At 41.4% G+C, this 21,826-nt stretch overlaps 2 protein-coding genes across 3 annotated transcripts in view; both read right to left on the reverse strand.

Annotated features, from left to right (window-relative positions):
• Positions 1 to 941: 941 nt before the first annotated feature.
• Positions 942 to 4,667, reverse strand: LOC117380807 (zinc finger protein 664-like). Of its 2 annotated transcripts, XM_055226297.1 has the most exons (3): positions 4,575 to 4,667; positions 4,456 to 4,501; positions 942 to 2,567 (listed from the first exon to the last, which is right to left on the reverse strand). In XM_055226297.1, the coding sequence occupies exon 3, from the start codon at positions 2,546 to 2,548 to the stop codon at positions 1,202 to 1,204; it is 1,347 nt and encodes a 448-aa protein (XP_055082272.1). In that variant the 5' UTR covers positions 2,549 to 2,567; positions 4,456 to 4,501; positions 4,575 to 4,667; the 3' UTR covers positions 942 to 1,201. The 2 variants fall into 2 exon arrangements, with proteins under 2 accessions (XP_055082272.1, XP_055082271.1); XM_055226296.1 differs by lacking the exon at positions 4,575 to 4,667 and having other exon boundaries at positions 1,191 to 2,567; positions 4,456 to 4,531.
• Positions 4,668 to 9,074: 4,407 nt separating this feature from the next.
• LOC117380799 (zinc finger protein 208-like) overlaps positions 9,075 to 21,826 on the reverse strand; it is a 52,403-nt gene continuing 39,651 nt past the window's right edge. The window contains exons 9-12 of the mRNA XM_055225825.1: positions 19,445 to 21,059; positions 12,912 to 12,988; positions 9,713 to 10,701; positions 9,075 to 9,628 (exon numbers count right to left, since the gene is read on the reverse strand). Of these exons, the coding sequence (XP_055081800.1) occupies positions 9,084 to 9,628; positions 9,713 to 10,701; positions 12,912 to 12,988; positions 19,445 to 21,059 (3,226 nt within the window). The 3' untranslated portion in view covers positions 9,075 to 9,083. The remainder of the gene's footprint in view (positions 9,629 to 9,712; positions 10,702 to 12,911; positions 12,989 to 19,444; positions 21,060 to 21,826) is intronic.

Genomic DNA, 21,826 nt, shown 5'->3' on the forward strand with positions numbered 1-21,826 from the left:
GCATTTTAAAGGAAACAAACTCAAAAGATGAAAACACCCCAAATGACAACCTGTGAGTGACCAAATTATCTCGAAGAAAGGCGCACACAAATCCACCCTTTTTGTTTACTCGTGTTTCAGATTCAAATCTGAAGTTCAGTGAAGTCCTTTTTCAGATTCTAAAACAAACATCTGTGCTCGTAACTCATTCATTTGTTGTTGATAGTTCCAATAGCGTTTGGAGAAATAATTCCTTTGGTTTCTTCCCCCCAACATGTCACTGGTACGTCAGAAACTTAGTTAAAAATGTAAAAATGGTTTGAAAGTCTTGGTTTCCTTAAAAGAAAATCATAACTAAACAAATCTACCAGCACTGGAAGAGGAAAAATGATTAAAAAGAAAAGTAAAGAAGGAAGCAGCAGGAGCAAAGAAGGTCTGTGTCTGCACTCTTCAGAAGCAGAAAACCATAAAACAACTACTAACTACGCTACAAATACCAATCACTTCAATGGTCCTGGTTATATTTTTAAGAATTAGTTGTTTTTTCCCCCTTGGTGGGAATAACTCATAAGAGAATATCTTTAAGTGTGTGGTGGCCTAAATATAAGGCCAGGGATGAGAATTTATGAAAAAGGAAATATATTGTTGATCAGAGGTGATGAAATAATTTAAATAAGTAATTATTAAGCCTATTGATTATTCATCTGAAGGCACTCAGACAAATCCCATGAAAACAGAATGTTTTGTACTGCATAAGTTGGAAGTGTTTGATTGATTGACAACCAATAATCAACAACTTAATTACAAATGTTTATGTAAGAAAAGCTCACACTGTTTCTGCCCTTTGTGTGTATATATTTGTGGCATTTCTAAAGTTCCTTGATTCATATGTAACACATGACAAACAATTGGTCTAAAATAAAATGTAGACTTTATTTTCTCATTTTCTTTATTTTACTTTTAATATTGTCATCACAACATCAATGAAGAATAAACTTTGTTGTGGGGTAACTAACAAGAGTGTTTCTGTGAACCAGAAATGAAAGGTTAAACAAAGCAAAAAAAACAAAAAAAAACACCATAAATAAAAATAATGAGAATATAAGATGGACAAAGTAAATTCCCACTGAAACGTTTACAATAAAAAAAGCTTTGTTTAAAAAAATCTTAATCATAACATATTTTTTGTACTTATATATATACATACTTGTACTTTTTGACTCTACACTGAGGTCGACTCCACAGTCTGGAGTCTCTGAAGCCTGATCTCCAGCTTTTTGAGTCTGACTTTAGCCTCACATGATCCAGCCTCAGCAGCTCTGTCTCCTTTAGTGTGTTCAAGACAGTGCACTTTCAGATGAGCAGGTCCTCCCACACTGGTCACAGCTGCTGCTCTTCCCTTCAGTCTGGAAACTTGGTTCAGACGGTTCCTCACAGATCTTAAAGCCTTCCCACTCTCTTCACAGTCGTATGGTTTGTCTCCTGTGTGTGTTCGGTAGTGACTGGAGCGTTGCTGCGATGTTTTAAAAGCCTTTTCACACTGACCACACTCATACAGTCTAAAACACTTGTGAATTCTCATGTGTCTATTCAGATTGGATGAATTAGAGAAAGCTTTCTCACACTGGTCACATATGTATGGCGTTTCTCCCGTGTGAATTCTCATATGTACTTTGAGTGTACCAGCCTTGTTAAATTCATTCCCACACTGGTCACATTCAAATGGCTTCTGCCCTGTGTGGATTCTCATATGCATTATGAGACTACCTGAGTCTTTAAATGCTTTCTCACACTGGTCACAGCTGTATGGCCGTTCTCCCGTGTGGATTCTCATATGTACTTTGAGTGAATCAGCGCGTTTAAATGCTTTCCCACACTGGTCACAGCTGCAGGGGCTTTCACCTGTGTGGATTCTCATATGTACATTGAGTGCACTAGACTGTTTAAATTCATTCCCACACTGGTCACAGCTGTATGGTCTTTTTCCTGTGTGGATTTTCATATGTTCTTTGAGTGTACTCGAGTCTTTAAACGCCTTCCCACACTGGTCACAGCTGTATGGCCTTTCTCCTGTGTGGATTCTCATATGTACTTTGAGTGCACTAGACTGTATAAATTCATTCCCACACTGGTCACAGCTGTGTGGTCTTTCTCCTGTGTGGATTCTCATATGTACTTTGAGTTTACCCGAGTCTTTAAATGCCTTCCCACACTGGTCACAGCTGTACGGCCTTTCTCCCGTGTGGATTCTCATGTGTCGGTCCAGGTTACTAGAATGTTGAAATTCCTTCCCACACTGGTCACATTTAAATGGCTTCTCCCCTGTGTGGATTCTCTTATGTCTTTTGAGTTTACTGCAGTCTATAAATGCCTTCCCACACTGGTCACAGGTGTACGGCCTTTCTCCAGTGTGGATTCTCATGTGTTGATTCAGGTTACTAGAATGTTGAAATTCCTTCCCACACTGGTCACATTTAAATGGCTTCTCTCCTGTGTGAGTTCTGTAGTGAAGTTTGAGACTGGAAGCAGATGGCAACATCTTTCCACACTGGTCACATGTGAACTTCATTCTCTCGGGTGCTGTAGTTCTGCATTAGAACAAAGGAAAGTAGATGTTAATGTAGTAAATGACCTAAACACTGTATTTTGATGTGGCTTTGTACAACAAGCAAGTTGTCATGAAGACGTTTTAATTTTTATGTAATATTGTTGCCAGTAGCTGTAATGGCCCCTTGTCTTACTGTCAGGGACACCTGATGTCCCTGCCAGGGTAAAAGTGGACCACTCACTAATTTGTGTTTCTTCTCTCTCTTCCCCAGGACACCAAATCGGTCTAGAGGCGGTGAACCTAGCACCTTTAGCAAATTTTCTGTACATCAACCTATTAAATGATATTTTTGGTAAAATAAAAACAAGTCTTATGTCAATCTCTAACTTCATGGTGACTCGTTAAGTCATGGGTCGTAACAGTAGCAACAAACAAATTGAGGTAACATTTACAGGGGAATTTAACCATCTTTGACCCCACCTGGACGACAGATAAGATATACTTACAGGAGTAGTGGCAGAGAGTTCTCCACGTCCTTGAACCAGTCAAAAGTTATGTTTCAGGCCTGGCATATAGAGCAGCTTCTTCTGTGTCCAGTGACTACCCCTTCTCTGTCTCTGAACATTGCTGCAGTTGGTTAAAAGCTCCTTTATTGTGTATTGTATTTATTAAAACCTTTATTGTTATGTCTCATGTCCCTGTTCAAAGAAGAGTTCACCTGTGCCCCATTATACAACTCCATCCTCAGACCCAAAGCAAACAAAGAAAATAATGAGAACAATAGAGCTAGCCAGTAGACCCACTAAGGCTGAATGAGGGCCCAATAAGGCTGAAACTGTAAACAACAGCTGTTTACAGTTTCAATGTAGTTGGCTCCTCCCTTCAGATCGATATAAAGAAGTGTCCACCAGCAATCTGACCAGAACTGAAGAAGCAGCTTGGATGAGCAGTGAAACGTCTTCACTTCTAGAACTTTTTGTCCAGTTGACAGATTCAAGACAAATCAAAAATTATATTATGTCTCTTCCCTAAATGCTACAGGAAGTCGGCCATTATGAGCGGAACCCAGTCTTTGACAAATTTTACCTGATGATACAGGATGATCTGAACACAAAGATACACAATTTACACAGCTGACACATTAAATTGCTCCACAGCACACTGGGATGACAAAAATGTGTTTGTCATAGATCATTGAAATTTGGTACACATATTCCACACATCATACTGAACGAAAAACCCAATAAGGACAGAGCTGTATCTCCAACCCGGCAGGCGTGACAATGTGAGATATATGCTCATTGTAATGAGTGGAGTAGTATGATATAGACGCTGTTTTGGGAGGGAGGGGCGATGTAAACGGGGACGAGAGGCAGGGTCTTCGCAGTGGCGTGTATCCCACCGTCCCAAGGGGCGGCGAAGGCCTTTATCGCCGAGTGCGGCTTTAATTACCCTGATTACGCCCTTTGTTTTGTGCCACAGCATAATGTCCGTCTCTCATGTGAGTTTTACAACACCCTCAAATGCTCCGATTGGCTTGGTCCAGTCAAAAGAGAAGAGATGGGTGGAGGGGCTTTTAACCAGCTGCAACAATGTTCAGAGACAGAGAAGAGGCAGTGACTGGACACAGATGAAGCTGCTCTATATGTCAGGCTTTGTCCCATAACTTTGACTGATTGGTTAAAGGACTTCCAGAACTCTCTGCCACTACTCCTTAAGTACATGTAACACGTGTGTCAAGAAAAACATCATTTTGGGCTAAGAAGATCTGGTTTGGCTCAGAGGAAAGAGAGACAGTACTTCAGGTGATTATTAGCCAACACTTTAAATGTTTAAATCACCGACACGCACAATGAAAACGGAGGCAGTGTGCGCCAAAACACTAAAAAGTAACGTTAGCGCCGCTTAGCATTAGCTACAACACTCACCAGTTCCTTTGATTAAAGCCGTAACACGACGCGGTCACAGTGGGATCTGCAGGTTGAGGGACACAAAACTCAGATATAGACATATAAAACATGAAAGGTTTGAGGAGTTATCTACTTACAGCCGTTCTCCGCGCTAACATTCCTCCATCTACACACCGGTGCATCTGCTGTTTGTTTCCTGCACTGACGTCACACTTCCGCATGGGGATACCGCGAAGTATCGCGAGTGTTCGGGTTGCTATAGTAACGGAGCTTCCAGGCAGTAAAAGCGAGAACGAGAGGAAAATGTGTTTAATCATATATCAGATTTTATAGGCTGGGTCATGTCATTTAAAACTTTTGTGGTGCAGTAACAGGACTATGCCCTTTTTTGAAACCCCACTGATAAGATTCAAAATGGAGCAGTTTATTTAAATAAACTGTAACTTGATTTGCAACTAACTTTTCTAAAACTTTTGCAAGTCATTTGGATATTGGCCGGAAATGATATACATTTTTAGTTGTCCCACCTTTTAATTTAAGGGCTAAACATGCAGTTTTCCAATATTCTGTTTTAACTGCCATTTGAGTCCATCAATTAAAAATATGTAAAAAAAAAAAAGTTGAATTAAATATGGGGCAGTCGGTAATAGAAGTTTTGGGTCAAAGTCGTCAGCTCACATGGACTTCTTTGGGTCTATAATAATAATACATTTATAATAATAATAAATTTTATTTATATAGAGCTTTTCAGGACACTCAAAGTCGCTTCACAGTAGATACAATAATAAAATATCACAAAAATTTACAACATAAAATCAAGCATTAAAAGCGATTTTGAACAGGTGAGTTTTGAGTTCTTTCTTGAAGGTGGGGAGGTCAGAGGTCACGGAGGGGTATAGGTAGTGAGTTCCAGAGGGTGGGGGCAGCGATGGAGACGGCTCTGTCCCCCCAGGTTCGGAGCTTGGTCCTACAGGGCAGGGACAGGAGGTTGGAGCTGGAGGAGCGGAGGGAGCGAGATGGAGTGTGGTGGTGGAGCAGGTCTGTGAGGTAAGGAGGGGCCAGGTTGTGGAGCGCTTTGAACGTGATAAGAAGGATTTTGAAGTGGATGCGCTGAGGGACGGGGAGCCAGTGGAGCTTGTGGAGGACAGGGGTGATGTGACGTGAGCGGGTGTGGGTGAGGAGGCGGGCAGCGGAGTTCTGAATGTACTGTAGTCTGTTGAGGGTTTTGGATGGTGTACCATAGAGGATGCTATTGCAGTAGTCGATTCTGGATGTGATGAATGCGTGGATGAGAGTTTCAGCGGCAGAGAAGTTGAGTGATGGGCAGAGACAGGCTATGTTTTTGAGGTGAAAGAATGCAGTCCAGGTTATGTGCTTGACGTGGGGTTCAAGTGAAAGAGTGGGGTCGAGGAGCACACCGAGGTTGCGGATGAGTGAGGATGGAGAGAGTGTGGTGTTGTCAAAGTGCAGGGTGAAGTGTTGTGAGGATTTGGTGATGATGTGTGGACCGATGATGATGAAGTCTGTTTTGTCGCTGTTTAGTTTGAGGAAGTTGTGATTCATCCAGTTTTTGATGTCTGTTAGGCAGTGGGTGAGAGTGGAGTGGATGCTGGGGTTGATGGATGTTGTGGAGATGTAAAGTTGGATGTCGTCAGCGTAGCAGTGAAAACGGAGACCGTGACGACGAATGATGTTGCCGAGGGGGAGGATGTAGAGAATGAAGAGGAGAGGACCAAGCACCGAAGCTTGGGGGACTCCCTGCTGCAGGGGGGCTATGGAAGAGGAGCAATGGTTGAAGTGGATGAACTGTTGCCGGTTTGTGAGGTAGGACTGGAGCCAGAGGAGAGCAGAGCCGGTGATGCTGAGTGAGTTTTTGAGGCAGGACAGGAGGATGGAGTGGCTGATTGTGTCGAAGGCTGCAGCGAGGTCCAAGAGGATGAGGATGGAGAGGTGGCCGGAGTCGGAGGAGATCATTTGTGACTTTGAGCAGAGCTGTTTCGGTGCTGTGTTTGGGACGGAAGCCGGACTGGAAGGGTTCATAAAGACTGTTGGAGGTGAGGTGGGTTTGAAGTTGGGTGGCGACGACACGTTCGAGACAGAAAGGGGAGGTTGGATATGGGACGGAAATTTGCACAGTTATCAGGGTCAAGGTTGGGTTTTTTGAGGATGGGGGTGATGGCAGCCAGCTTGAGAGACTGTGGGACAGAACCGGAGGAGAGGGAGGAGTTTATGATTTGGGTGATCAGTGGAGAGAGTGCAGGAAGACAGGCTTTGATGAGAGGAGAGGGAATGGGATCCAGGGAGCATGCCGGAAAAAAGTTTTGTCAGGTGAGCAGGGGAAATGGGTGTGAAGTGAGAGAGCTGTTGAAGGGGCGGAGGAGGATCAGGTGGAGCAGTGTGGGAGGAGGAGAGGTCTATTGAACTGTAAATGGAATTTATTTTGGACTGAAAGAAGGATTGAAATTGATTGCATTTGTCAGTGGTGAAGGAAGATGAGGTGTTGTAGTTGGGTTTTAGGAGTGTGTTTATTGTGGAAAAGAGAGCTTTGGGGTTATTGGAGCCGGAGTGGATGAGGTTGGAGTAATATTTGGACCGGGTGGAGTTTAGTGTGTCTTTATATTGCTGTATGTAGTCTGTGTAGATTTGGAGATGGACAGTTTCTTGTACAGTCTCTCAAGCTGGCGCTTACGGGACTTCATTTGATGGAGCTCAGGGGTGTACCAGGGGGCAGTATGGGTGAAGGAGACGGTTTTAGTTTTGGTGGGGGCCAGTTCGTCAAGACAGGAGGATAGGGTGTTATTGTAATGAGAAACAAGTTCAGAAGGGTTTTCAGACAGAGGGGGAGGGGAGGAAGCCAGTTTGGAGGAGAGAAGAACAGAAAGAGCTGGAGTGTCAATGGATTTTGGATTTCTGAAAGTTATTGTGCGTTTTGCTTTATGGGCTGTGGGGGGAATTTGTTTGTTGAAGGTTATGGCAAGGTGGTCAGATATGCAGAGGTTATGGCTGGACAGATTGTTTATTGTGGGACCAGTGGAGCAAACCAGATCAAGAATGTGACCGTGAGTGGGGAAATTGACATATTGAGTGATGTTGAAGCATTGAAGAAGGTCCATGAACTCAGCAGCGGGTTTGGAGTTGACATTGTCAATGTGGAAATTAAAGTCACCAAGCAGACGGATGGAGGATGATATGGCATTTCTTAAACAATGGAAAAATTATTTGAAAGTCTTGATTTACTTAAAAGAAAATCATAACTAAAAAAATCTGTCAGCAATGCAAGATGAAAAATGATTAAAAAGTCAAGAAGGAAGCAGCAGGAGCCAGGAAGGTCTGTGTCTGCACTCTTCAGAAGCAGAAAACCATAATACAACTATTAACTATGCTACAAATACCAATCACTTCAATGGTCCTGGTTACATTTTTTTTTTCCCATTGGTGGGAATAACTCATAAGAGAATATCTTTAAGTGTGTGAAGGCCTAAGTATAAATGCCCAGAAAGGGATGAGAATTTATGAAAAAGGCAAAATATTGTTGATCAGAGGTGATGAAATAATTTAAATAAGTAATTATTAAGCCTATTGATTATTCATCTGAAAGCACTGAGACAAATCCCATGAAAACAGAATGTTTTGTATTGCATAAGACAGAAGTGTTTGATTGATTGACAACCAATAATCAACAACTTAATTACAAATGTTTATGTAAGAAAAGCTCACACTGTTTCAGCCCTTTGTGTGTATGTATTTGTGGCATTTCTAAAGTTCCTTGATTCATATGTAAGACATAAGACATGACAAACAATTGGTCTAAAATAAAATGTAGATTTTTTTTTTCTCATTTTCTTTCTTTTACTTTTAATATTGTCATCACAACATCAATGAAGAATAAACTTTGTTGTGGGGTAACTCATAAGAGTGTTTCTGTGAACCAGAAATGAAAGGTTAAACAAAGGTTTAAAAAAATAAATAAATAAATAAAAAAATAAGATGGACAAAGTAAATTCCCACTGAAAAATTTGGAATAAAAAAAAAAGCTTTGTTTTTAAAATGATAGGTTCACCTTTTTAACCTATATTACAGTTCAAAAGAGAAGAGAAGACAAGAAAGATTATTTTGTCTCAATATTGAGGAGAAAGAGCGGGGAGGCAAAAACCTTCAGTTACAGAATCACCTCGCACCCTCCTTCTGAAGGCCCCCACCGTTTTTCTCCTCCCTTTATTAACTTAGGAACCCTAGTTACAAATGCACTGCTTACTCTCAAGGGATGGGGGACATACACTTTGCAAGCAGTATAAAAACATATGACAAAATTCACAGAGAAATATATTCTGTTTTTGCATTTCTAGAAGGTCACTCTTCCCCTTCGCACAAACATCCTCCCATGATGTTTCTGTTTTAGGGTTTCACAGTGACCTTCTTCCCGTGGGATCCTGCACTTTCAAAAGACATTTTCTGCAAGACTCAAGAACAAACATTAGTGCAGATTACATAGTTTACATAGTTGAATATAATGATTATAATAAAGAGTGAACATTACAGTACCTTTAAAATGAACAGTGAGATAACATAATATAACTTGAATATATATTTTGAATCCATCAGAAAAAAATCTTAATCTTAACACATAATGTTTATACTTTTTGACTCTACACAGAGGTCGACTCCACAGTCTGGAGTCTCTGAAGCCTGATCTCCAGCTTTTTGAGTCTGACTTTAGCCTCACATGATCCAGCCTCAGCAGCTCTGTCTCCTTTAGTGTGTTCAAGACAGTGCACTTTCAGATGAGCAGGTCCTCCCACACTGGTCACAGCTGCTGCTTTTCTCTTCAGTCTGGAAACTTGGTTCAGACGGTTCCTCACAGATCTTAAAGCCTTCCCACTCTCTTCACAGTCGTATGGTTTGTCTCCTGTGTGTGTTCGGTAGTGACTGGAGCGTTGCTGCGATGTTTTAAAAGCCTTTTCACACTGACCACACTCATACAGTCTAAAACACTTGTGAATTCTCATGTGTCTATTCAGACTGGATAAAGAAGAGAACGCATTCTCACACTTGTCACATACGTATGGTTTTTCTCCTGTATGAATTCTCATATGTTGATGAAGGATAGTAGAAAATTTTAATTGCTTACCACACTGGTCACATTCAAATGGCTTCTCCCCTGTGTGGATTCTCATATGTACTTTAAGTGCACCTGCCTGTTTAAATGTCTTCCCACACTGGTCACAGCTGTATGGTGTTTCTCCAGTGTGGATTCTCATATGTACTTTGAGTGTACCCAAGTATTTAAATTCCTTCCCACACTGGTCACAGCTGTACGGCCTTTCTCCCGTGTGGATTCTCATATGTACTTTGAGTGTACCTGCCTGTTTAAATCCATGCCCACACTGGTCACAGCTGTACGGTCTTTCTCCTGTGTGGATTCTCATATGTGCTTTGAGTGCACCCGAGTCTTTAAATTCCTTCCCACACTGGTCACAGCTGTATGGTGTTTCTCCAGTGTGGATTCTCATATGTACTTTGAGTGTACCCAAGTATTTAAATTCTTTCCCACACTGGTCACAGCTGTACGGCCTTTCTCCCGTGTGGATTCTCATATGTACTTTGAGTGTACCCGAGTCTTTAAATTCCTTCCCACACTGGTCACAGCTGTATGGCTTTTCTCCTGTGTGGATTCTCATATGTGCTTTAAGTGCACAAGACTTTTTAAATTCCTTCCCACACTGGTCACAGCTGTATGGCCTTTCTCCCGTGTGGATTATCATGTGTCGATCCAGGTGACCAGCCTGTTTAAACTCCTTCCCACACTGGTCACAGCTGTATGGCCTTTCTCCCGTGTGGATTCTCATATGTACTTTGAGTGTACCCGAGTCTTTAAATTCCTTCCCACACTGGTCACAGCTGTATGGCCTTTCTCCTGTGTGGATTCTCATATGTACTTTGAGTGTACCCGGGTCTTTAAATTCCTTCCCACACAGGTCACAGCTGTATGGCCTTTCTCCCGTGTGGATTCTCATATGTGCTTTGAGTGCATCAACGCGGTTAAATGCTTTCCCACACTGGTCACAGCTGTATGGCCTTTCTCCTGTGTGGATTCTCATGTGTCGATCCAGGTGACCAGATTGTTGAAATTCCTTCCCACACTGGTCACATTTAAATGGCTTCTCTCCTGTGTGAGTTCTGTAGTGAACTTTGAGTTTGGAAGCAGATGGCAACATCTTTCCACACTGGTCACATGTGAACTTCATTCTCTCGGGTGCTGTAGTTCTGCATTAGAAAAAAGGAAAGTAGATGTTAATGTAGTAAATGACCTAAACACTGTATTTTGATGTGGCTTTGTACGACAAGCAAATTGTCAGTTCGCATGAATAAGTTTTAATTTTTATGTAATATTGTTGCCAGTAGCTGTAATGGCCCCTTGTCTGACTGTCATGGACACCTGATGTCCCTGCCAGGGTAAAAGTGGACCACTCACTAATTTATCTTTCTTCTCTCTCTTCCCCAGGACACCAGATTGGCCCAGAGGTGGTGAACCTGGCACCTTTAGCATATTTTCTTTACATCAACCTATTAAATGACATATTTTTAAAATAAAAATCTCTACATTCGTGGTGCCTCTTTAAGCCATGGGTCGTAACAGTAGCAAAAGATAAATTGAGGTAACATTTACAGGGGAATTTAACCATCTTTGACCCCACCTGGACGACAGATAAGATATACTTACAGGAGTAGTGGCAGAGAGTTCTCCACGTCCTTGAACCAGTCAAAAGTTATGTTTCAGGCCTGGCATATAGAGCAGCTTCTTCTGTGTCCAGTGACTACCCCTTCTCTGTCTCTGAACATTGCTGCAGTTGGTTAAAAGCTCCTCCCTCCACCCATCTCCACTCTTTTGATTGGACCACAGCAGCCAGTCGGGAGCGTTTGAGGGCGGTGCAAAACTCACATGAGAGATGGACATTATGCTTCCCCACATGACAAAAGGCAGCATTACAATAATAAAGGTAATGAAGTGTCAGTCAGCCAGGTGGATCAGTCCATGGAGCTGTGGGCTGATGGGCTGAGGCAGAGGTGTGAAGGGCTGAGGGAGTGGGGCACTGTCAAAGTGAAGACATGTGGCTGTGTGGGGGAGGAGAGGGGGATGGGTTAAAAAAGCAGGTTTACATCACTGACTCACTACAGCCTCCTGAGGCTAAAAATCAAATATTTACATGAGCTACAATGACCTGCAATCACCAAGTCATGTTTATGATTATTTCACAGGTCTTTACACTGCACACAGTCACTAGACAGAGATGTCCACTGTCCCCATATGTTTTCATCAAACCAAACCCCAACTATTAGAGAAGAACAAATCCCCAAACCCTCCAGAAAATCAGACCTAATGCTGAACATCTGACTGTACTTACAAACCAGAAGTCCTCACTACAAAGAACAATAAATGTGAATAACCCACAACCTAAAGTATGTCATCAAAATAAGACCAACCAGACATTTAAATACAGAATATGCTTTTTATATTGACAATTTTAATAACCCCTTTACTAAAAGTATAATTACTAACTATGTTACAAATGCCAATCCAGGTGTAAGGGTAAAGCCAGGGGTAGTCACAGCTACTGACAGAACAAAATGATGCTATGAAAATGGAACACTAACTGATTCATTCAACATAGTTTGCTTGTAGTACACAGCCACATCAAAACACACAGTGTGTAGGTCATTTACTTCATTGATATCTACTTTCCTTTGTTCTAATGCAGAACTACAGGATGAAGTTCACATGTGACCAGTGTGGACAGACGTGGGCCAAGGCTTCAGCACTCAAAGTACACTACAGAATTTACACAGGAGAAATGTCACAGCTGTAATCAGTGTGGGAAGGAATTTAAACAATCTAGTGACCTCCATCGACATATGAAAATCCACACTGGGGAAAATATACACGTGTCCAGTGTGAGAAAGTGTTTTCTGAATCAACACATGAGAATTCACACCTGGCACCGACTATGTGTGTGACCAGTGTGAAAAGGCTTTTACATCACAGCAACTCTCCTTTTCCGAACGCAAACAGGAGAGAAACCATACGACTGAAGGCTTTTCAGTGAGGAACCGTCTGAAACATGTCTACATTTTGCAGACTGAAGACAGAGCTGCTGAGGCCACATCATGTGAGCCCAAAGTCAGACTCAAAAAGCTGGAGATCAGGCTTCAGAGACTCCAGACTGGAGCTGAACTATGTGTACGGTCAAAAAGTATAGTTATAATAATGATAAATACTTTTTCCAAGAATTTTTTTTTTTATTGCAATCTTTTCAGCTGTAGTTTTATGTAAATAATGAAAGACGACTCAGTAGCGCCACCTCAAACTTTGATTTTCATGAGGCCAGTGGGAGCCCAAATTAGAAAAGAAATCGACAAAAATCAGAAACTCACATCAAAAAATAGAACATGTCAGGACATGACAATTATGTCCCTACCCTAAACACTGCAGGAAGTCGGCCATTGTGAGCGGAACCCAGTTTTTGACAAATTTTACCTGATGATACAGGATGATCTGAACACAAAGATACACAATTTACACAGCTGACACATTAAATTGCTCCACAGCACACTGGGATGAAAAAAATGTGTTTGTCATAGATCATTGAAATTTGGTACACATATTCCACACATCATACTGAACAAAAAACCCAATAAGGACAGAGCTGTATCTCCAACCCGGCAGGCGTGACAATGTTAGATATACGCTCATTGTAATGAGTGGAGTAGTATGATATAGACGCTGTTTTGGGAGGGAGGGGCGATGTAAACGGGGACGAGAGGCAGGGTCTTCGCAGTGGCGTGTATCCCACCGTCCCAAGGGGCGGCGAAGGCCTTTATCGCCGAGTGCGGCTTTAATTACCCTGATTACGCCCTTTGTTTTGTGCCACAGCATAATGTCCGTCTCTCATGTGAGTTTTACAACACCCTCAAATGCTCCGATTGGCTTGGTCCAGTCAAAAGAGAAGAGATGGGTGGAGGGGCTTTTAACCAGCTGCAACAATGTTCAGAGACAGAGAAGAGGCAGTGACTGGACACAGATGAAGCTGCTCTATATGTCAGGCTTTGTCCCATAACTTTGACTGATTGGTTAAAGGACTTCCAGAACTCTCTGCCACTACTCCTTAAGTACATGTAACACGTGTGTCAAGAAAAACATCATTTTGGGCTAAGAAGATCTGGTTTGGCTCAGAGGAAAGAGAGACAGTACTTCAGGTGATTATTAGCCAACACTTTAAATGTTTAAATCACCGACACGCACAATGAAAACGGAGGCAGTGTGCGCCAAAACACTAAAAAGTAACGTTAGCGCCGCTTAGCATTAGCTACAACACTCACCAGTTCCTTTGATTAAAGCCGTAACACGACGCGGTCACAGTGGGATCTGCAGGTTGAGGGACACAAAACTCAGATATAGACATATAAAACATGAAAGGTTTGAGGAGTTATCTACTTACAGCCGTTCTCCGCGCTAACATTCCTCCATCTACACACCGGTGCATCTGCTGTTTGTTTCCTGCACTGACGTCACACTTCCGCATGGGGATACCGCGAAGTATCGCGAGTGTTCGGGTTGCTATAGTAACGGAGCTTCCAGGCAGTAAAAGCGAGAACGAGAGGAAAATGTGTTTAATCATATATCAGATTTTATAGGCTGGGTCATGTCATTTAAAACTTTTGTGGTGCAGTAACAGGACTATGCCCTTTTTTGAAACCCCACTGATAAGATTCAAAATGGAGCATTTGTTTAAATAAACTATAACTTGATTTGCAACTAAGTTTTCTAAAACTTTTGCAAGTCATTTGGATATTGGCCAGAAATGATGTACATTTTTAGTTGTCTCACCTTTTAATTTAAAGGCTAAACATGCAGTTTTCCATTATTCTGTTTTAACTGCCATTTGAGTCCATCAATTAAAAATATGTAAAAAAAGGTTGAATTAAATATGGGGCAGTCGGTAATACAAGTTTTGGGTCAAAGTCGTCAGCTCCCGTGGACTTCTTTGGGTCTATGGACGAGGTTCAGATTCAACATAATCAAGATCAAAAGGATCACCATTATTATCCAAAATGTCACATGCAGAGATAAAGTGCCTATTAAAAGCATCATGTATTTCCTCTTTAGAAACTACAACAGCTGAATCTCATAAAATATTGGTTTGGTAATGTATGAATATTAGGTTCTGAGAGTGATCTGACTGTCCTCCAGGACTTTGCTGGAAACTGCTGATAAACATTTATTTCTCTTTTTGCAGAAAAATGCCCAAATCTGCTCTAGTTGTGTGTGCAGGTTTCCAGGCAGCATTTATTTCTCTAATTAAACTTGCAATTTCTGAGCTGAACCAAAGATTGTTGCATTTATTTTTTGTTTTTCTTTTGGGCGGTCAACAATTTCATTCAATGTATATATATAAAAAACAAAACTTTAAGGCCATATCAGGGCCATGGAATGGTGACATTAGCTCGATATCACTCTAACACAGATCAGAGATAAAGCCCTGCTCACTGAAATGTCTATAGGATCCTCTCATTTTTATGCATGTGTCTTTTTCACTTTTGTATTCCAAATACATCCAAATGGACAACGGTCACTAAAATCAAGTGGAAAAACACCATTTGTACAAAGAACAATAAACATGAATGACCCACAATCTAGAGCTGACAATTTTAATGACCCCTTTACTGTAACTACAACTAGGCAAGTTTATTTGTATAACACAATTTGTACACAAAGTAATTCAAAGTGCTTTACAGAATAACAAAGACATTAAAATCACACAAATCAAAGATAAATTATCACAAATAATCATCATAAAATTAATATTAAAACAGAAGAGTGCAGAATAAAAACCTTTCAGTCGTCTGCACAGATAAAAAAAAAACTGTTTTGAGCCTCGATTTAAACATTGTCAAAGTAGAGGCCTGTGTCACATCTTCAGGAAGACTGGTCCAGGTTTTATTTGCATAAAACTGAAACACTGATTCCCCATGTTTAGTCCTGACTCTGGGCACCAGCAGGAGGCCGGTCCCTGAAGTCCTCAGAGTGTGAGATGGTTCATGTGGCTCATGTGGGAGATGTTCTTTGGTGCTGGTCCATGGAGAGACTTGTTCACACAGAGCTGCTTTAAAGTCTATTCTCTGAGCCACAGGAGCCAGAGACCTGAGCCACAGGACACATGTGTGAAGTACTTCCTGGTTCTAGACCTGAGGCACAGGACACATGTGTGAAGTACTTCCTGGTTCTAGACCTGAGCACAGGACACATGTGTGAAGTACTTCCTGGTTCTAGTCAGAACCCGAGCAGCAGTGTTCTGGATGTTCTGTTCTGTCTTAAAGCTCGTTTGGAAAGGCCAGTGAGCAGGACGTTACAGTCGTCTAACCTACTGGACACAAATGCAGGATAAGTCTCTTCAATTCTGGTGTTGACAGTTTACTTTTGTACTTTGCAAGGTTTTTAGATGCTAAAAAGCTGCAGATGTTACTGATTTGATGTGGCTGTTAAAGGTCTAGTCTGAATCCATTATTATCCTGACATTTCAAGCCTGATTTGAAGGTTTTAGAGAGACTGGAGGTGACACTAACACTTTCTCCATGTTTCTGTGGCTCAAAGATGACGACTTGAGCCTTGTCTGAGTTTATCTGGAGAAAGTTGTTTTTCCTCCACACACTGATCTTCAACTTCAACTTCAACTTCACTTTATTTGTGTCCCCCATGGGGCAATTAGTTTTACAATAGAGAGAAAACAAAAAAGACAAACACATATAAAAACATTGAAAGGACACAAGAAAAACCAGTACATTTTTGTCTATCCACAGAACAGGAAAAATACCCAGCGGTAAGTAAGATTAAAATGGGTTTCTACCCTGAGCAGCATTTAAAAGCAAAATGGCTGCAGGAATAAAAGAGTTCTTGTACCTATTACTCCTCACTGAAGGAAACCTGAGCCTAGAGCCAGAAGGAAGAAAACTAAACTCATCATGAAGAGGATGAGCATCATCAGACAAGATGCTCAGAGCCTTCCTTCTCACCTGTCTGGAGAACAGCTCAGACAGAGAAGCCTGCTGATCTGTTGATGCAGTGAGTGAATCCACTGGTCCATATTCACCTGCTGCAGTGACACATAGATCTTAGTGTCATCTGCAGAGTTGTGACACATTATTGCTGCGTATTAACTGGCCTAACAGCAGCATGTAGAGACTGAACAACAGGGGTCCCAGGATTGACCCCTGTGGCACCCCACAGGTCAGAGACATTTTATCTGAGACACATTATCCAATTTCTACAAAGTATTCCGTTTTTTTAGATAGGACTTGAACCAGTTTAGTGCTGTACCACAGATGCCCTCCCAGTCCTCTAGTCTCTGTAGGAGGATCCCATGATCCACAGTGTCAAAAGCAGCACTCAGATCTAACAGGATCAAGACTGAGACTTTGCCTGCATCAGTGTTCAGGCGGATGTCATTTGTCACCTTGATAAGAGCAGTCTCAGTGCTGTGGTGGGTCTAAAACCTGACTGCAAAACATCAAAGGAGCTGTTTATTTGGAGAAAGTTAATAAGCTTCTGATAAGCACTTTTTCAAGGAATTTGCCTAAAAATTGCAGATTTTAGATTGGGCAGTAATTGGTCAATATCGTCGCATCAAGACTGCTCTTCTTCAGGAGAGGCTTGATAACCGCAGTTTTCAAAACTCTTAGGAATGTTCCAGATTTAAGTCACATGTTAAATATGCAAGTGAGTGGTGGCAACAAACTGTTGAGCACAGACTTTAGAAATTTAGTGGGTAAAACATCGAGGCAGCATGTAGATGAACTCAGACTGGTGACGATCTGTTGGACAGTTTTGTCAGTTACAGGTGCAAAGTGAGTCCGCTCTAAGTGTCTAGGTGGTGCTGGTTTGTTATTTGCATTGTGGAATGTTTGGCAATATTAAAGCCCTCAACCTTTTCATTAAAGAATACTGCAAACTCATTTCACTTAGATGTGGAAATTAGTTCAAAAGGCAGCGGAGCTGGGGGGTTTGTTAATCTGTTTACTTTTGCAAACACGACATGAGAGTTGTTACTACAACTCCCAGTAATGTCAGAAAAATCCCTTCCTCTTGTTCTACATAAACTGTGGTTGGACATGTGCATCTTTTCTCTGTAAATCTCATAATGAACCTGGAGCTTTGACTTCTGCAAATCCCGCTCAGCCCTCCAGCACTCCCTTTTCTGAGCCCTGACCAAGTCATCATTCCTCCATGGCGCTTTCTGCTTTTCTTTAATCATTTTAACCTTCATCAGGGAAATGGTGTCCAAAACATTCAAAACACTCTAAGTCACAGAGATCAACAAATCATCAACATTAGAACATGAGGCATTTTCAAAGTGAATAATTTCCATGAACAGTGCACCTGTTTTATCATTTATGTGTCTCCTCTGAACAACTGCAAGACCAGCCACTGGTTTGGAAAAACAAACAGGTCAAAAAAGACACAGAAATGATCAGACAGAGCAACATCCACTACACTGACATTTGAAATATTTACTCCTTTTGTAATGAGCAGGTCCAGAGTGTGTCCTCTGTTGTGGCTCGATGACATGCTGAGTCAGACCAAAGGTTTCAAGGACAGAACTGAGCTCTTTAGTGTTTCTGTCAAACACATTATCCAAATGTACATTAAAATCACCTGTAATGACTAAAACATCAAAGTCTGTGCATACGACTGACAGCATCTCAGTAAAATCATCAGTAAAACTCAGACAGTGCTGGGGAGGTTTGTATATGACTAAGTAGAGTATGGAGGGGGATTGTTTTAGCTGCATTTTAAAGGAAACAAACTCAAAAGATGAAAACACCCCAAATGACAACCTGTGACTGACCAAATTATCTTGAAGAAAGGCGCACACAAATCCACCCTTTTTATTTACTCGTGTTTCAGATTCAAATCTGAAGTTTGGTGAAGTCCTTTTTCAGATTCTAAAACAAACATCTGTGCTCGTAACTCATTTATTTGTTGTTGATAGTTCCAATAGCGTTTGCAGAAATAATTCCTTTGGTTTCTTCCCCCCAACATGTCACTGGTACGTCAGAAATGTAGATAAAAATGTAAAAATGGGTTGAAAGTCTTGGTTTACTTAAAAGAAAATCATAACTAAACAAATCTACCAGCACTAGAAGAGGAAAAATGATTAAAAAGAAAAGTAAAGAAGGAAGCAGCAGGAGCAAAGAAGGTCTGTGTCTGCACTCTTCAGAAGCAGAAAACCATAGTACAACTACTAACCACGATACAAATACCAATCACTTCATTGGTCCTGGTTAGATTTTTTAGAACTTGATTTTTTTCCCATTGGTGGGAATAACTCATAAGAGAATATCTTTAAGTGTACGGTGGCCTAAATATAAATCCTCAGAAAGGAATGAGAATTTATGAAAAAGGACAAATATTGTTGATCAGAGGTGATGAAATAATTTAAATAAGTAATTATTAAGCCTATTGATTATTCATCTGAAGGCACTGAGACAAATCCCATGAAAACAGAATGTTTTATACTGCATAAGTTAGAAGTGTTTGATTGATTGACAACCAATAATCAACAACTTAATTACAAATGTTTATGTAAGAAAAGCTCACACTGTTTCAGCCCTTTGTGTGTATGTATTTGTGGCATTTCTAAAGTTCCTTGATTCATATGTAAGACATAAGACATGACAAACAATTGGTCTAAAATAAAATGTAGACTTTATTTTCTCATTTTCTTTCTTTTACTTTTAATATTGTCATCACAGCATCAATGAAGAATAAACTTTGTTATGGGGTAACTCATAAGAGTGTTTCTGTGAATCAGAATAACTTGTTTAAAAAATAAAATAAAATACAAATAAGATGGAAAAAGTAAATTCCAGCTGAAAAAATTGGAATAAAAAAAACTTTGCTCACAAAAATTATATGTTAAGATTAAGATTTTTTCACTTATGGTTTTTGACTCTACACAGAGGTCGACTCCACAGTCTGGAGTCTCTGAAGCCTGATCTCCAGCTTTTTGAGTCTGACTTTAGCCTCACATGATCCAGCCTCAGCAGCTCTGTCTCCTTTAGTGTGTTCAAGACAGTGCACTTTCAGATGAGCAGGTCCTCCCACACTGGTCACAGCTGCTGCTTTTCTCTTCAGTCTGGAAACTTGGTTCAGACGGTTCCTCACAGATCTTAAAGCCTTCCCACTCTCTTCACAGTCGTATGGTTTGTCTCCTGTGTGTGTTCGGTAGTGACTGGAGCGTTGCTGCGATGTTTTAAAAGCCTTTTCACACTGACCACACTCATACAGTCTAAAACACTTGTGAATTCTCATGTGTCTATTCAGACCGGATGAAGAAGAGAACGCTTTGTCACACTGGTCACATACGTATGTTTTTTCTCCTGTGTGAATCCTCATATGTTGATGGAGGACATTAGAATATTTAAATTGCTCACCACACTGGTCACATTCAAATGACTTCTCCCCTGTGTGGATTCTCATGTGTACTTTAAGTTTATCGGAAACTTTAAATGCTTTACCACACTGGTCACAGCTGTACGGCCTTTCTCCCGTGTGGATTCTCATATGTACTTTGAGTGCACCCGAGTCTTTAAATTCCTTCCCACACTGGTCACAGCTGTATGGCCTTTCTCCCGTGTGGATTCTCATATGTACTTTGAGTGCACGCGAGTCTTTAAATTCCTTCCCACACTGGTCACAGCTGTACGGCCTTTCTCCCGTGTGGATTCTCATATGTACTTTGAGTGCACCCGAGTCTTTAAATTCCTTCCCACACTGGTCACAGCTGTATGGCCTTTCTCCCGTGTGGATTCTCATATGTACTTTGAGTGTACCCGAGTCTTTAAATGCCTTCTCACACTGGTCACAGCTGTATGGCCTTTCTCCTGTGTGGATTCTCATATGTACTTTGAGTGTACCCGAGTCTTTAAATGCCTTCCCACACTGATCACAGCTGTATGGCCTTTCTCCTGTGTGGATTCTCATATGTACTTTGAGTTTACCCGAGTCTTTAAATGCCTTCTCACACTGGTCACAGCTGTATGGCCTTTCTCCTGTGTGGATTCTCATATGTGTTTTGAGTGCATCACCGCGGTTAAATGCTTTCCCACACTGGTCACAGTTGTATGGCCTTTCTCCCGTGTGGATTCTCATATGTGCTTTGAGGGCATCACCGCGGTTGAATGCTTTCCCACACTGGTCACAGCTGTATGGCCTTTCTCCCGTGTGGATTCTCATATGTGCTTTGAGTGCACCAGCCTGTTTAAATTCATTCCCACACTGGTCACAGCTGTATGGCCTTTCTCCCGTGTGGATTCTCATATGTACTTTGAGTGCACCCGAGTCTTTAAATTCCTTCCCACACTGGTCACAGCTGTATGGCCTTTCTTCTGTGTGGATTCTCATGTGTCGATCCAGGCTACCAGACTGTTGAAATTCCATCCCACACAGGCCACATTTAAATGGCTTCTCTCCTGTGTGAGTTCTGTAGTGAACTTTGAGACTGGAAGCAGATGGCCACATCTTTCCACACTGGTCACATGTGAACTTCATTCTCTCGGGTGCTGTAGTTCTGCATTAGAACAAAGGAAAGTAGATGTTAATGTAGTAAATGACCTAAACACTGTATTTTGATGTGGCTTTGTACGACAAGCAAATTGTCAGTTCGCATGAATAAGTTTTAATTTTTATGTAATATTGTTGCCAGTAGCTGTAATGGCCCCTTGTCTGACTGTCATGGACACCTGATGTCCCTGCCAGGGTAAAAGTGGACCACTCACTAATTTATCTTTCTTCTCTCTCTTCCCCAGGACACCAGATTGGCCCAGAGGTGGTGAACCTGGCACCTTTAGCATATTTTCTTTACATCAACCTATTAAATGACATATTTTTAAAATAAAAATCTCTACATTCGTGGTGCCTCTTTAAGCCATGGGTCGTAACAGTAGCAAAAGATAAATTGAGGTAACATTTACAGGGGAATTTAACCATCTTTGACCCCACCTGGACGACAGATAAGATATACTTACAGGAGTAGTGGCAGAGAGTTCTCCACGTCCTTGAACCAGTCAAAAGTTATGTTTTAGGCCTGGCATATAGAGCAGCTTCTTCTGTGTCCAGTGACTACCCCTTCTCTGTCTCTGAACATTGCTGCAGTTGGTTAAAAGCTCCTCCCTCCACCCATCTCCACTCTTTTGATTGGACCACAGCAGCCAGTCGGGAGCGTTTGAGGGCGGTGCAAAACTCACATGAGAGATGGACATTATGCTTCCCCACATGACAAAAGGCAGCATTACAATAATAAAGGTAATGAAGTGTCATTCAGCCAGGTGGATCAGT

This window comes from Periophthalmus magnuspinnatus, chromosome 13 (assembly GCF_009829125.3).
Source record: "Periophthalmus magnuspinnatus isolate fPerMag1 chromosome 13, fPerMag1.2.pri, whole genome shotgun sequence".
Taxonomy (NCBI): domain Eukaryota; kingdom Metazoa; phylum Chordata; class Actinopteri; order Gobiiformes; family Gobiidae; genus Periophthalmus; species Periophthalmus magnuspinnatus.